Consider the following 17062-nt stretch of genomic DNA (forward strand, 5'->3'; position numbering starts at 1 on the left):
GTGAAAAATCTCTCACATTTAGTTGTAAGAAACATTTAGAGAAGGACTTTCAAACCAAATATAATCTAAATTAAAAAGATCAAAGCCTTGTTTGTATTAATTTTGTTGTTGTAATAAAAGCATGAAGATAAATATGAAAGAAGCTATAATCTAAGAGATGTACAGCATAGTTTGAGCTCAGTTCTCCATTTTTACCTGCTACTCGAGGCATTTAACAAGAAAATAATGAAGATGAAATCATAAACCTTTTCCATATGGTCAAAACTATAAATGTATCTATCCATGATTATGGTTTGCCAAACAAAACATTTGTGTAAATGTGGTTTTAATTAAAAGTGACTTTAAGGCTTTTAAAGACCCAACATGGAAGTATAATATTTCCAGCACATACATGTAGTTGTCCTGAGCTTCAGTATATTTGAAAGTAATGCAGACATTCTCACAGATAAACGCATCATTCTTTGGGATTTTGTGTGTGTGTGTGTGTGTGTGTGTGTGTGTGTGTGTGTTTGTGTGTGTGTTTGTGTGTGTGTGTGTGTTTGTGTGTGAGAGCGAGAGTAACGTACAGTATGTTTGGTTTTGCCCAGCTCTTATCAGAGAAATGGTGAGTCTCAGGTCTGGATAGAAGTCAACCCTGAGCTGAAGGAATTCCAGGCTGATAAAACTCTCAGGCGGTTGGGGCCTTTGTTCTAAAACGCTTTCCCATCCAAAGCTGTTCCACAGGGCCGGGAAGGGGTAAGGAAATGAATTTCTAAGCTCATTATCTTTCCACAACGGGTGCGAGGTGACAACAGATGTCATGTAGGCTGCAGAAAACATCCATACACACGGTCACCCAGTCTCGTTAGAAAATGCCAAGACTTTTTTGTAGAAACACACAAGCATGGACTTCCAGTAAGAGTTCAGGCAAGATGAAAATACCATTAATTGTGGTATGACTTCAATACAGTTTTCTCACATCAAGCCATTCCTCACTTCCCTAACAAATTATGCTGATGCTTATCATAAATGTGGCAAATAACATCAACATGAGAGCACGTACAGATTGTTTTTAATAATTGCCAATGTTTAGGAATTTTGAATATTCTTATATTGAAATACTCTAACTAAAAGTTGATTAATCTGCAGCTTTTTGAATAACCAATGAATTAATTAAGTAATATCCAAGCACAAATGCCACAAAATACCTGGAACAAGGTTCTCAGTTGTTTGGATATGCTGCTTTTGTTTATTTGATGTGACTGTTAACTAAATATGTTCTGGTTTTGGACTGCTGGGAGACACAATGATCCATCTGAAGGGTCTCCTTAGACTTAAGGAAATTGGAACAGGTGTTTTTATCTATTTGCTGACATGATAGGGATCCCACAATTTAACCTTTAATTGAAAAAACAATATTTATTCATAGATAATAAAACAGCAACTTTTCATCAAAATAAGTAATGTAAGCATTTTTATATATTCCTGGATCACCATGTGGATGTGAATCTACAAATATTTTTCACGTAAGTTTCAAGTTTAAGATATACTGCTCACTAATAAACACACAAACAAAAAGACAAATGCAAAAACAATGTTCTTGATGAGCTAATAAACTGAAATGTTTGACTTTTCAGTTTGCATAAATAATCAGGGGGATGCTGCGGCAGGTCCTACCAACTGACAAGTATCATCCAGTGTTGATGCCAACACTCTTTGTCTTTCGCTGCCTTCTTTAGTGCACATTCCTGTCTTACTTGGCTCTCACACCGAAAGGTCATGGGAAGGCATGTGTGCTCCTTAGTTAATTTTAGCCGTCATTTCATCAAGGCCATTGAGACAAAACACAGAACAACCACCTCCGCCTGTCTGTCGGGACCATAAAGCCACAGTCCCTCTGATCTCCAAACACCCTTTACAGACGGAACCACTGAACACATACTCATACCAACTGCTTTTTTGGACAAAGTAGAGCAATGACTTAGATGTTGAGGTCAATTGACCTGCCATCTGATGAGGCCATCAATGGTCTCCTAATGGTCGAATGATTAAACAACAATAGGTCGCACCTAGACTCTGCAAAGCTCAGATATCCACAGGAATGAATAAACTGTAACTAAAGCTGCCAACAGCCATGAATGAGCCCTTGCACGTGCCTTCACTGACCTCTAGTCAGTGCCCAGGCCCTAATTTAGGATTTTAGATCAATGCAGTGGTAGCGTCAGTGTTGCCAGTGGTTTTAGAGACATATTGAAATAATAGTAGAATAGTAGACTGGCCTTTAAATACCACTTAGCATTAGGTCTGTGCGTTAATGAAGTTAAATTGGATGTTTTTTGTGAAATAAACTGCTTCAACATACAAAACAGATGTTTATTTTCTGAAAGATTTAAAGGAGACATGGCACCCCCCCCCCCACCCCCGGGCACACACACACACACACACACACACCATAACAACATGACAAGGCTGCCATTTTAAAACTTATCACGTATAAATTGAAATAATACTCCTAAAGTGTGATGGCAACGAGAGAGAGAGAGAGAGAGAGAGAGAGAGAGAGAGAGAGAGAGAGAGAGAGAGAGAGAGAGAGAGAGAGAGAGAGAGAGAGAGAGGATGCTGCTATTTTGAGCTCAGAGACTTGTGATGTAGAGTGAAGCAGAGTAGACTGATGGGGGTCTGCACTCTGTCAGTGTCAGACCGCTATCAAATCATCCATGATCAAGTAAACATCACTTCAGGACATGGATTTCAAAATAAAACATCCCTTTAATAAGGCATACTTCTTTGTTTAAGTCTTTTTAGGTCACTAGTGCAGTACCCGCTTGCAGCTTTCTCCAGAACCATTGTACCTCAAAAAAACCTTACAGAATGTTAATATGCAACTGTATAGTAATGACTTACTTACTTCTACTTTACTTCTACACATTTACTTGACAGCGAAAGGTTACTGGTTACATTGCAGATTTTGATTTTACTCACAAAATGTAACAATTGAAAAATGACACCATTTTAGTCAAACGGATTTCACATAAGAATTGATGTGATATGTATCATGTATCATGTAATTAAAAATTAAATTAAAAAAAACGAAGGTGCTGTGCAGTTTGAGTTTTGCACGTATCTTCAGTTGTGCCCACTGTCATTTAGCAATCAAAAAACTGTAAGCACTTTAGATAACAGACATTCAAGTGTCCTGCTGTAAGAACTATTCTCAGAAGTTTGCCTCGTCCATGGACTAACAGCGGTGCATGAATGAAACACTAATGTAGGCCTATGATTAGATTTATTTACTTATTAATCAAAGATGACGGACCAGTTCTGGGTCATCCGAAGACCTTACTGCGGCAGGGGAGCGAGGTGTGGGGATTGCTCATTAGCAAGGCCAGGTGAGTTTGTTGCTCAATTAACTAACTATACTCTCCCTTCAAATGCAGGAGTGTGCTGGAACCAGGTATGTCCGACAAACACCAGAGACAAACATCCACGCTGGCTGTTGGAGTTCATTAACCATTGAACAGTGAATTTTTTTTTCTTTTTCTGACTGGTAAAAATACAGTAAAACTGCAAATTTTAGAGTGGCCTTTTATTGTGGCCACCTAAGGCCCACCAGTGCAACAATGATGCTGTCTAATCAGCATCTTTACAAGCCACACCTGTGAGGTGGATGGATTTTCTCGGCAAAGGAGAATTGCTCACTAACACCGATTCAGACAGATTTTTAAACACTATTTGAGAGAAATAAGCATTTTTTGTACATAAAAGAAATCTTAGATCTATGAGTTTAGCTAATGAAACATGGGAGCAAAAACAAAAGTGTTGCATTTATAATTTTGTTCAGTGTATGTATTACTGAATTTACCAAAAAATATCTTTTAAATCACATTCTTTTATAATGTAGGTTGTACCTGAAACTGTTTTAGAAATTATGAAAGAAAAACAAATTTTAGATTTGGGGGTGGCGACAAATGTGGGGAACAAATAACATGGGCTATTTTTGGATGGCACTAGGCGTGACTTATACATGAATACATTTTCACTCATAAAGCTTGTGCCAGCCACCTTGGACAGATTTTAAAACAAATTTAAATTGAATTTGTGCATAATCCTGCAAGCTTGTATTCAGAGAAAAAATTAGTATTCTTTGCCTTTATTTTGAAAGTCTGTCAAATATTACGTCCGTTTTGACCTGGTTAACTCAGACTGACTTGTCACTGTCTAGCCGGGGGGGCGGTAGAAAGGGAGTGGATCCAGGGAATCTGGATGATCGGAGCTTCTTCTTCGTGCAGTGTCCAAACTTAATGGAGAATTTTGCGATAAATATCAACAAAAATGAGCAATCCTGCAGCTTCTGTTCCCAACTTCTTCTCCTAAAACAGGTTCCCTTTTCAGCCTAGAGGATTCCAAACTGTGGGAATCCGGTCCCTACTGTTTGTTTTTCTTTTTAAATGTTAAGAAATGTTGCACATGGCTTTTGCATAATCCTAGTCTACTTTGTTTTCATATTATCAGTGTGTATATCAGCGTGCAACTTCCTGCATCTGCTATCTCCCTGGCAACCAGACCTCCTCTCCGTTATTGTCCGGCGCTTCGTCCCTCACCGTCAGCGGCAGCCTCGGAAAGAAATCAAAACCCTGCTTTTGACGCTTGTCCTCCAAGTGGAAGCAGATTTGTGGTGGCACTTCAAATCATAGTGCAGGCTACTTAATTTTTGAAATTTATTTTTTAAACTAGTAAGGTTCATGTGTCGGGGAAGTCTTTTCTCTCAGCATCAAAATGCCCGTGAGACGCGGTCATGTTGCGCTTCAGAACACCTACCTGGACACTATCATCAGGAAATTCGACGGGCAAAGTAAGTGCATATTAAATCAAATGACGTTATGACCATGAGATGCGCCACACACACAGTTGACCTAAGTGATTTTAAAACACCAACCAATAGCGACAGAAAACCGTCACTAAATGCATATTTTATCAGTGTTGGACACCCTACAGAAACAGCCTTGGTAATCATTTTGATAAGGATTTAAATTGGTTGAGTGATTTTAATGAATCTGATAAAGGTGACTGATAGCTCCAAACAGGTGGGAAGAAAGTGTAAGTTTGCCCTCCACATGAGGGGTGGGGGGGTAGTAGTAATGTTTTCAGTTACTCACTGAAAAAAAAAGGATTTCTGACAGCTTATCATCAGTTGAGTTGTTGGATTGTTAAAATAGAGCATTGTTGTGAATGGAACAGGGTTGGATTTACTTTATTACTTTACTTATATTGTGAATAATGTGGTTAAAACCTTTTTAGTTTGGTGCCAAAGTACAATTTTATGCCTTAACTTTTCACCCATAGAGTTAGCCTCACAAGGTTGGCAGCTGCAAAAAGGCTACAGCCTCCTGTATCCTTCATATTTCATGCTTGGTTTGGCTTTGCCTAAACATAATCAGAAAAGGGTTTACTGCCAAATAAGTTACACTGCTGAGAAAATTCCCTTGGTGGTTGGTGCACATATAAACAAACGTATTACACATAATATGAAATAAACAATACAGAAACACATACATACTAAATAGCTGTTTACCATAAGAAAAAGGAGTGTGAGTGGATTGAGTGCAGAATGTGCAAACAATATTATGTACAACAGGCAGGTGTATAGTCCAGAATGGAGGTAAAGAGGAACAGGTGGCGGACTGACAAGCTTTTAATGTATCTAAAATCAGATGTCTCCCGCCCCCCAACCCCTGCTCCTTTTATGTTTGAGGTGTTATTGTTCCTATGTGCCATTGTGTTTGCTCATGTGATGCCTAACATTATGTTCCATTAGCTCACATGTTCCAAAAAGAGAGACAACTGCTAACACATTTAGAGAGAGAAAAGTGTGATGTTGGCTGATGATGTGATAGTGCCTGGTTTTGACTAGTTGTATCTCCATTTTACCTTATTACATTACATTAGATTTATGAAAATGATGCAACCTAAAACAACGCAAATCATGTGAGGAGAGATCTTCTGCACATCAAACATCGCATTTCAGTCATTTTCATTTTTGTTGGTAGGATTTCTTGTTTCTGTCTACAAATGTAGTACATAATGGAATATAATCAATACTGCTTTTCAGTATGCCTTTCAAGTCAGTTTTTCCCTTTTCTCCCTGGTACCATTACTGCCTACTTTTACCTCACCATGGACCTCTTTATAGAGTCTTACATCTTGGATGTAAGACTGAAAATAACCCTGACATCCCGAACAGAAACTGACCAAACATGGGAAAATAGTTGATTGTTCTCAATCAGTTATAGTCGGATTACATCTGGGGCCAATAATGCTTGAATTTCTGAAGTCCCTTAATAAAATGTTATTACGTAATGTCTCTACTGTATGCTCCTAAGTGTGCATGTATGCACGCGCAGCCACATGCACGTGCAGAACCAGGTGAGTGCATGTGCCACAGCAGTGCTGCTTAGCAACGGTGTGACGATCAGTGTTTCCACTTTGAGCCCCAGATAATGACTCTGAAACAGTATGTGCTTTCTACCAGAAAAGCTCACCAATTTGCTTTAAGAGAAGGACTTAGGGAAGAGTCCCCTCCACTCATCTGTGTGGACAGCAGACAAGGAGAGCTATGTAACCCAGTTTGACCACAGGATAAAAAAGGGCCAGTCAGAGCAAATGTATGTACTTTTCATTCAGCTCATTAAACTCCTCCATTAGCAGCCTTCGAACAAAACTGTCCTACTTCACTTTCATGGTGGACAATGTTTTGGCATGCAAATGCTGATGCCACGTACATTACAATCATCAATAACAGGATCTGGATGGTATATGAGCTTGGAATTACTATTAAGGATTTTTTTTGAGTCAAAGTAACTCAGATTTAATACTCAAAGGTTTGACAACGCAGGAAATAATAAAACTCTGGTCCAATTTCCTGGGGTGGAAGTAGTCAGATTCTTTACTTAAGTAAAAATACAGATGCAACACTTTAAAAGTCCTGCATTTAAAATCAATTAAAAGTACAGAAGTATTATAAGCTAAATATACTTAAAGTATCAAAAGTACTTGCTTTTCCGAAAAGCAGCCCTTGTTACTTACACATTATAAAAAAATTGATTATTAACACTGAAGCAACAATATGTATGCAGCATTTATCTTTTGTCGCTGCATGAGGTGAAACTATTTTCAACTACTTTATATACAGTTAATTACCCACGTTCAGTGGTTTCCAACCTAAGGATTAGGCCCCACCAAATGGTCACACGATAGATCTGAGGGTTTGTGAAATGATTAATGTTAGGTTTAATACTGGAAACACCGCTCGTATTAAATAAAATTCAAAGATCTTAGATACTTCCTCTACCACTGGCAGTGTGAATAGAGAGGAGGACATAGAAACATCTATTATCTATCATAACAAAGAGACAATTGCATCACCTAGCAGTATGGGCACATAATTTGCAAACAAGTGAATGATTCCAGTTTATTTAAAAAATCTTAAAGGCTAATCCTGACGGACATCAACAACCTGTGAATTCCCTTAAGTTAAATGAGAGCAGGTGGGACGCGACACAGGTCCTTATGTTAAAGTGGCCATCTGCTTCTTCTTAGTCCCCTGGGAGGGATTGTGACTAAATGCTTGCTCTTGGGGGAAGAGTACTCTTAAGGTGGGCAAAATCAGTAGTTTCTTTTGCTGATTTTCTAGCTGGGACCATGTAGTGTAAGTGTAATTGTATTGTAAATATCCTAAAGATTTGTTGATCAACATCTAGTGTAATGTTATTCACTTTAAAAAGAAGAGGCAGTAAGTAATGTTATTACATATTTAGTAAAAGTTTAATCAAGACCAAATTCTGACATTATAATAATTATGTTATCATATGAAATGTTATAATGCCCTAGAAATGTATCAGTATCTAACAGTAAAGCTTGCAAAGTAAAAAAACAGATAAAACCCCACACAGCTAGCTTAAGCTCTAGCTGAATTCCCCTAACGTTACTCTACCTATTTATGGTCCCATGGCATGAAAATGTAATTTTTGTTTGCCAGTCCCCCAGTGGCTAGAAATGGCGTTAGGTGTAATCCGAGCCCTGGGTATCCTGATCTGCTTTGAGAAAATGAAAGCTCAGATGGGCCAATCTGGAATCTTGCTCCTTATGAGGTCATAAGGAGCAAGGTTACCTCCCCTTTCTCTGCTTCGCCCACCCAGAGAATTTGGACCACCCATGAGAGAGAGGGCTGTAATTCTGCACCAAGGCTGAGAAAATGAAAGGTCAGATTGAGCGATGTGGAATCTTGCTCCTTATGAGGTCATAAGGAGCAAGGTTACCTCCCCTTTCTCTGCTTTGCCCACCCAGAGAATTTGGCCCACCCATGAGAGAGAGACCTTTTTATTAACTAATTGCTTTTTAGTTAGCTCTCTGTCTTTGTAGGACAGTATAGCAGACAGCAGATTATTTCTTTTAACATTTAAGGTGATGTTGTATACACTTAAATATGTTAGTTTCTTACTTACTTAAACCCCCTTTCACTGTAAATGTGTCCACAAAGATTTCATGCCTTTTCAAACTGGAATTTAATGCTAAATGTCTTCCACCGTTTAGATCGCAAGTTTGTGATTGCCAACGCCCAGATGAAGAACTGTGGTATCATCTACTGCAACGAAGGCTTCTGCCAGATGTTTGGTTTCGCCAGGGCGGAAATCATGCAGCAGCCCTGTACCTGCCAGTTTTTGGTGGGGCCAGGCACGATGAAGAGCGCCCTGGCTCAGCTTGCACAGGCCCTGCTCGGCTCCGAGGAGCGCAAGGTGGAGATCCTCTACTACGATAAGGAAGGTAAATAGAGGATATGAGTGTTTGCAACATCAGATACCTGGGTAGGTGACTTTTGACCATTACAAAATCTTTGGTATTGGACAGCTTGACTGTTATGAAAACACAACCACCATTATTATCTATATGTTTCTTTGTTTTGCCGCCCATCTTCTGACAAGAAACCTTATTGGATAGATCCTAATCCAAACTATTAGCCTAAATATCATTCAGTCACTTGCTCCTATTTCAGTCATTTAAAAACATCTTAACAGTCACTACTCTTAATTTCTGGAATATGTATGGGGAGAAGTAAATTGTTGGAAAAAGAATTGTATCCAGCTGATTGTTTTGTCCCTGTAGAATTTATATTTTAGCATACAAAAAGAGCTAGGTTAAATCATCTTAATTTACTAAGCCTCACAGATCTTTTAGGATAGTGTATAAACTTTGAGGTAAAGGTTGTTTCTGACCCTGCAGGATGTAGTTTCTTTTGTTTTTAAACGCAGGTATAGTAGATGATGGGTGACAATACAAATTTACAAATGTATGTACCAAACTCCATGCCAATTCATCGAATGAATTCTCAATCCTCATGGTGGCGCTAGAGGAAAATTGGTTTGTTGGTTTTGTTTGTTCCTGTCAATTTCAACACTTAGCTCTGTTGTTTATAAACTTGGAGTGCTGTCAGTATAGAGCTAGTTTTTCTTGGGAGTCGATCTGAATCATTACACCATTGTCATTGTTGAGCGTAGAAGCTAGTGTTAGCTAACTAGCAGCCAGCCCGCTTCTTAACACAGCTGAATTAGCACAACTTTCATGTATTTCTTTCACATCTACAGCACTCCGATACACTGTGTTCCCGCAGAACGAATCACTGCACATGGGTAGGCACTTTTAATGACATTTGGAACATGTTAAGAGGCTAAAACCACATTTAAAACTTGCCCTGTTGAAGCGTGTTGGTTGCTAACGTTAGCAAGAGGATAAATTTGAGTAGGCAGCACCCATGTTTTAGTTTTTCTCATCGACAGCCCTCCAAATTTACAAACAACAGACCTACGTGTTGGAATCGACCGGAATTCTCCTTTAACAAACTTTCCCATGCTTGTCACAGTTGGGATAGCTAGAATGAATGAAACGTGTAGAAATTTAGAGATGGTGATATTAGAATTGGGATGAGAGTTAAACGAACACAAAGATATACAGAGCGAGACAGACATTTAAACTGTGACATTTTACTAAATGTTTCCTCCTCTCATAGCTTCATTTCCTCTTGAGAGTCTAGACTATCTCACCAGCAGATTAATTACTGTAATTCCTTCGACACCTTTTAATCTGTCTGTTGCACAAAGGCACTGAGGCAGAAACAAATAATGGACGCAAGCAAACACACTAGGCCCAGGACGATTACAGACATCCACCAGAAACACAAATGCATGTACTTTGTACCAACACACACACACAGACACACACACACACACACACATGTCTGTTGTTACTTTAGGCATGGGGCTTGCAATCTAAAGTGCTGTTGTCATGGAAATGCGATCAGCTTGCCAGCTTAAATCCACCAAGCATCTGTTTGTTTTGTCCCCTGCTTCCTGCTGTGCTTCCAGACTCAAACAGGCACAGCAAATTGCAAAAAAGTGGATGCAGAGTAATTTGGCTGCTTTGACAGGCTAATTTCTTCAGATTGCATTCGTGTCACTTTTTTCCGTTTGTATGTGGGAATGAGACAGAATGCAGGGACTGTGTGTGCATGTGTGTGTGATCTGCCCTCTCGCCTGTTTCTATTTTAAGGCCACACTGATTGCAGAGTGAAGTTAGACCTGACGGAAGGGCTGCTCATTTTATCCTTTTTTGGCTTTCTGTGTTTGAAATCTGTCCCTATAAATCTCTCTCATTTTCTTTCTCCCTGTTCATCCTGTCCTTTCCCTTCTCATGGCTGCACTTTACGAGGCTGGAGGTATAGCTCAGTGATAGAGCATTTGACTACAACTCAAAAGATCCCTGGTTTTGAATTTGACTGCCCACTTTTTCATTTTTAAGTCTGCCTTTCTGTGTCTAAAGGGACCTGTAGACCATGCCTGGTGGACATTGTCCCTGTGAAGAGCGAGGAAGGCCTTGTCATCATGTTCATCCTCGACTTCCAGGAGCTGATTGATCCTACTCTCAAGAAGTCAGGCCTGAGGCAGAGAGTCGCCCAAGGATTGTTTTACTGTAAAGCCTTTAACGTTTGTATTATACCTTGCCTGCATGATATGTTTTTGAGTTTGGGGAAGCAGAGTCTTTCTCCACATTTGAAAACTATAAATTACTGTATGATCATATTTTACTTCAGTGATTTACATTCACGTAATTTTTAATTATCAACCAAACCGTGGTATTAGTTTCCAGTCATGGACATAGTAGAAATGACCATCAGAAAAATTTTCTCAGTTAGCATTTTACAGACATGTACAAAGAAGGCCCTGTCTGATGCAGTAAAAAAACAACTTTTCAAGGCAAAAGTGTCACCCGAAACGTATTTTGGGGAATGCAAAATGATTGTATATTAACATGATTTGTGTTAGATAAAGTTAGAGTTTTGATAACAGCTGAGCTGAACACAGACTTTCCCTCTCAGGCCAGAATCGCAGGTTGAAAATGAGGCTGCCGGTTCTGCGGTCCTTTCGACAATCTTCCATTTCCAAAGATCAGTTTGAAGGAGTGGTAGTGGACTACCTGCAGGTATGGTGGTGTACACACACAAGATAATGTGATGCAGTATTCTTGTGTGGATGCATGCCTTACATTTTGCTGTAGTACCTTGGGACAGTAGCTAAAATCTTTACAGAAATAATACATACATGCATAGCCTTTTAATAACGGATTGTTTTTGTATTTACTGACTAAACATTAGGCTCACAGTAGGAGCACAACAACAACAAATCAACATTCTGCGTTCAAATTATTACTTAAACTCCTTTGGTGGAATTCCAACCATTAGGTATGCACTGTGCTGTTTCACATTCCTAGAATAGCAATGAGAATTGTTAGAAATTTAAGGATTGATTTGTCAGCCCAAAGGACCCCAACGGGAATAATGAGGGGAAATATCAACCATTGTTAAGTTAATCTTTCTCTTTTCAGAGTCTTCTGTTTAGAGTTCTACTGTGTTTTGATGAATCACTTCTATTTTAGAACAATTTACTATAACACCTGACACCAAAACTGTATCGGACCAAGTCTAACAAATTGACATGTTGGGACTCTGGCAGGGATGAAAAAAATCCTTTTGGTTGCCGGTCTACTTAGTATTGTAAGCTATAAGTTTGATTAATAAAACACAGCAAAATTTAAGAAAAATGAAATGCTGTAACTTCTGACAGATAATTCTTTTCTAAGAAATAGTCATAGTGTGTTTGTATGATTTTTGTACACCTAAGTCATGGCCTCCTGCTGGGTTCCCTAATAGCTCAGTTGGTAGAGCGGGCATCCATAAATAGAGGTTTACTCCTCGATGCAGCAGGCCAGGGTTCGACTCTGACCTGTGGCCCTTTGCTGCATGTCATTCCCCCTTTCACTTCTTCAGCTATCCTGTCATTAAAGGCCTTAAATTCCCAAAACATAATCTTAAAAAAAACAACAACACATGGCCGCCCGCTCTTTGTCCTTGACAGCCACACAGCGAGGAAGTCCCCCTCAAAGAGTTTCGGATCCCGTCCAAGGAGAGCTGCATGCAGTCTGAGACAGAAGCCCTGATAGAACAGGACCTGGATCCTCCATCCCCTGCAGTCCAGTCCTCCACAAAGCGGCGCTCCCTGTTGACAGACCGCCTGGACCCTGGCAACGCCTTCACTATGGGGACGTTACCTCGAAGCTGTTCTCGGGACAGCGTCCGCAGCCTCCGACGCGCCTCGTCACTGGATGACATTGATGGCATGAGGACAGAATGGAGCAGTCAACCTGGAGACTCCCGAGCCAACAGCAGTGAGTGTCTGATGGACACTGCAAGCACCTCAGTGGGAATTAGAGGTTAAAATATAGAATTACTAGAATTACCGTTGGCAATTAGGGCTGTATTTGTCTCCGAAATAAACAAAAAAATAGTTACAGTACACGCTTTCATCATATTAGTGAAATATAATTTGGATATATATTTTTATTTGAAAACTTCTGACAGGAAGAAAACAATCATTAAATCAGATTACACCAAGCATACAACATTATGCACATTTTTCATCATTGGCTGTATTGTTTGCAAGTTTTGGTAAAATTAAATGTTTTTCATTTGACATAAGCATTGCAAACCCTAATCTGAGATATTATGTTGTTATGATGTGAATACATGATTAGATAACGATTGATAATACTGAATTATGACCGGTCTTGTCTATGCTGTAAACAAGTAGCAACATGTTTGAAGTCAGCAAGCAAAAGGGTATGAGGGAAGGTTTGATAGGTTTGTTGTGGTCAGTTAACCCCATTCTGGGTTAAAAGACGGATCAGTATTGATGCTATAATTACCTGGAATTTTATACAGCTTGCACACAACAGAGTAATGCAATGATAATAAGTCTGACAGCAGTTGTCCTGTAATATGTTCTAAACACACACTTGACAGTCAATCACAAAGGACATTAACCGTTGCCGGGATATAAGGTTTGTTTCAATGCTGGAAATTTGTCAAATAAAAAATCAGAAATGAATAAAAGGCAGCAAAAACTACAAGTTGCTCTTGATATTTCTCCTTTCACTTAAGAATGTGGACTTTTCTGTCAGACAAGAAAAAAACAGAATCAGAGTTTATAAAAGGAAAATATTTTGTGAGGTAACTGTACTTTTTGTTTCAATCACACTCTGGACTCCCACTCTGTCTGTCACATTTTTTCATCTGCATCACATCTGTATGTCCATCTGTGTCTTAGTGAGCTGTGGCTGAGGGGAAATGCAGTCTGTCCTGATTCTCCTGTGGAGGGAAAGAAAAATTGGATGAACAAAAACATGTTGTTTATAAAAACATTTAAATATATTTGTTTTAACGTTTGGTCAGGATTTGACCTTCAAACCTGGACACTATAGATTTAGAAGTATGTCATAGCAAATGTAAAAACATTTTTTTATTAATAATAACTATTATAATAGTTTTCTATTTTTCTCTCTGCTGCAGATTTGAAGCCTAGCACTCTGAACTCCACGTCAGACTCGGATCTGATGAGACATCGGACCATCGGCCGAATCCCTCAGGTTACTCTTACCTTTGGCACTGACCGAATGAAACCTCCCTCGCCCACCGAGATTGAAATCATTGCACCCAGCAAGATTAAAGACCGAACTCAGAATGTCACTGAAAAGGTCACTCACGTCACTCAGGTAAGACTTATCCTTTTAACATCTCAGTGGGAAAAAAGAAACAACTCCAATCTGCCTCTGTTTGCACAACCATTCTGTTGTAAAAGCTACTGGGGTCCTGAATTTGGCATTCCTTATTGGTTGCACAAACAAGATGACTTATTTTTCTTAAAACAAGAACAAATTCTACCCATGAGGTATGATAATTCCACTTGTTCGCCATGCAGTTTCCTTTATTTCAGGAGTTTTCTATAAAATGTTTCATATCATGATAAGACAGAATATAGCAGATAATTTCTCTTGTATCCACATTGATTTTTCTTGAAAAATATTAAGAGGTTGTGGTGACAATATCGTCGTCTGCTAGCTGTTTCCTGCTGTTATGTTATGGGGGGCTAAGCTAACCTGGGCTCGTAACACAAAGGAACACAGCTACTACAGGCTAACCTAGCCGCTTACATGCCTGGATGAGTATGTCTTTCCTACTTCTAAAGCGGTTGTGCTGTGTTAAACTGACAGACACAGCATGGTTTCACGTCTGAAGATGGCTGCTTGCTGCGGTGACCACGCCGTGGCTCCGGGTTCACTGCCCACGTGCATCGTTGGCGTCCTCGCCGGGGCAGCCCTGCTCTCCTTTGTTGTTCTAGTTCCGGTTTTAACCCTTGTGTTGTCTTTCTCTCAACATGAAAAAAACACTTTTGTTGTCCCTATCTGAATGTTTTGTTGCTTTAAAAAAAAAAAAAAGTTCTGTAAAAAAATCTACTGTTTTTCATCCTCAATGTCTTTACCCCTTTTATTGACGTCACTTTTTTGACATTTTAGCCAGTTTTTGATGCTCACTTCCAGTGTTTTTTTGTAGTTTTTGTCACTTTTTCCCCCAAAAATTATGCTTTTTACCCCAATGTTTTGTCACCTTGTTTGACATTTTCGACCTCCCATATTTCTGATATAAAAAAAAAACCTGGAAAGTTTGTGTCGTGGGAAAACAAGAATAGTTTTTAAGCATCTTGTCGTCAACAATGTTCTCTAGACAGCGTGTGGTTTGCAGCTGCCCGCTTGAGCATGCTGCCCCCGGTAGCTGAATCAACTCCTCAAATTAATCTCATCTCCACATACCTGCAGTCTGGGTTCATCAGCGTCACACAAACACACATCCTCATGTCACGTGTCAGTACTCTATTTTCTCAAAAGACCTCTTGTAACATTGTCACACTACAAATAATAATTTCTGTCACATCATGTTACCTCTCCTGTCACCCTGTGTGATAAGCTTAGCTTGTTGGCCATTATTGTAATTGACCTTGTCACTCTGTCACATCTCTGCACATAGATACTTCAGACAAAGATGTCTATAAATGTTCATTGACTCTGAAGATTGGTGATTGGATCACTGAAGATTCTAAAATACATCTGCAGTTGCAGGGTGAAAGTGTGAAAGAATAATCTCACCTGAGGTGGGACATCTATAGCGCCAACAACACAACACTCTCATCAGCCACCTGCCATCCCACCACGTGTGTCTGTGCACATTTTGGCACAATGTTACCTCACACACAGCAGTGGAGGAAGAACCACCATGGAAAAATACTCAAAGACAAGTAGGGTTATTGCTTTAAAGTTTTAAATTAATTGTAAAGAATGGTCCCTATCTAACCTGGTAAGCCCGAACGGTTAGTGGGGGGTTAACCGGGAACCTCTGGAGGAGGCCCCCGTCTAAGAGATCTTCAATTCACACCTCCGGCGGGGGCATGGAGGTTGGGGGCATGGAACAAGAGTAGGCAATGTTTTTGCTAAAGCGGCGGCAGGGAGCTGTGGTCTCGAGGTCTTATGTGTCCTTACTGAAGCTGTGTACAGTAGGGATGGGACCCTGTTGACCTCAACTGAGGAGGAATTGGGGTGGTGGAAGGAGCCCTTTTAGGAACTCCTGAATCCAACTAACATGCTCTTTATGGTAGAGGAAGAGCTGAAGGTTGATGGGGAATTGTCCCCAGGTGGAAGTCACTGAGGTAGTCAAGCAACTCCACAGTGGCAAAGCCCCGGGGGATTGTTCAGACTCGTCCGGATTGTTGAAGCTTTCTTCAACAAGGTTCTTATGATCTTATGGATTATTTAAAGTTTACGTAAACTTCAGCTGTGCACACACATGCACGCACACATGCAAGTACAGACATCCAAATTTCATGTACTGACCTGTTTGGTGCAGCATTGATCTGGCAGCCGGGCAGTCTGGGGCTCCGAAAGTGCATCACATTAATTCAGTTTTTTCGAGAGGCTTCCACAGCGGTCAGTGGACTCTCTTTCAAAACCAGCCTGAATGAACCTGCTAAAGCATCCCATCAACCCTGTGAATGGGTCAATTTCGAGATGGGGCGAGACGTGGGGTTGTAACATAATTTTCAAAGCTCTGCACCAAAATGATTTATTATTTTATTATTTTTATTAAGGAATTCAACTGTCATGTAAACCTAAAAAAATCTGTTCAGCAGCAGCTATTTTATTATACACTGAGTCATCCTCCCGCTTACAGAAGGATTAGACCAAAGTGTTTTTCTGTACTGATGTGTTGTTAGTTATTACTAAGTTAAATGTAGTTTGCTGCTAGCATGCAGCCGGTTGTCTGACTCCCCGTGTGAATTACCAAACTCCTTCCTACACATTTTGCAAAAGGCTTTGTTTGCATCACGTACAACTGCAGTATCCAGGGGTATTTGCATACCCAGTTCTCCCAGTACCTGCAGAGATGTTTTTTGCTTGTTGCTACATATTTCTTGGGTCCCGGGTCACCAGCCTGAGCCTCCATTACAACAATGAATGAATGCCAAATAGCAATACGTATTTATCCAAATTTGCGCCTAGCCGCCTATGTAGCAGCTGAGGGGAGCTGGCTGCAGGATGACTCACTCACCATGAACATTTTTTAAGGTTTTATCGGACTACAACTACTCAAGAG

General features: G+C 39.9%; 1 protein-coding gene across 7 annotated transcripts in view; it reads left to right on the top strand.

Annotated features, from left to right (window-relative positions):
- The first annotated feature begins 4237 nt into the window (after positions 1-4237).
- kcnh6a (potassium voltage-gated channel, subfamily H (eag-related), member 6a) overlaps positions 4238-17062 on the top strand; it is a 29553-nt gene continuing 16728 nt past the window's right edge. For 2 of the 7 annotated variants that reach the window (XM_034893608.1, XM_034893609.1), the window contains exons 1-6: positions 4238-4831; positions 8569-8799; positions 10849-10998; positions 11405-11508; positions 12441-12795; positions 13931-14133. In XM_034893608.1, the coding sequence (XP_034749499.1) occupies positions 4756-4831; positions 8569-8799; positions 10849-10998; positions 11405-11508; positions 12441-12795; positions 13931-14133 (1119 nt within the window). In that variant the 5' untranslated portion in view covers positions 4238-4755. The remainder of the gene's footprint in view (positions 4832-8568; positions 8800-10848; positions 10999-11404; positions 11509-12440; positions 12796-13930; positions 14134-17062) is intronic. The other 5 variants (XM_034893610.1, XM_034893611.1, XM_034893612.1 and 2 more) reach the window with 3 other exon arrangements.

Source organism: Etheostoma cragini, chromosome 15 (assembly GCF_013103735.1).
Source record: "Etheostoma cragini isolate CJK2018 chromosome 15, CSU_Ecrag_1.0, whole genome shotgun sequence".
In the NCBI taxonomy this organism is placed as follows: domain Eukaryota; kingdom Metazoa; phylum Chordata; class Actinopteri; order Perciformes; family Percidae; genus Etheostoma; species Etheostoma cragini.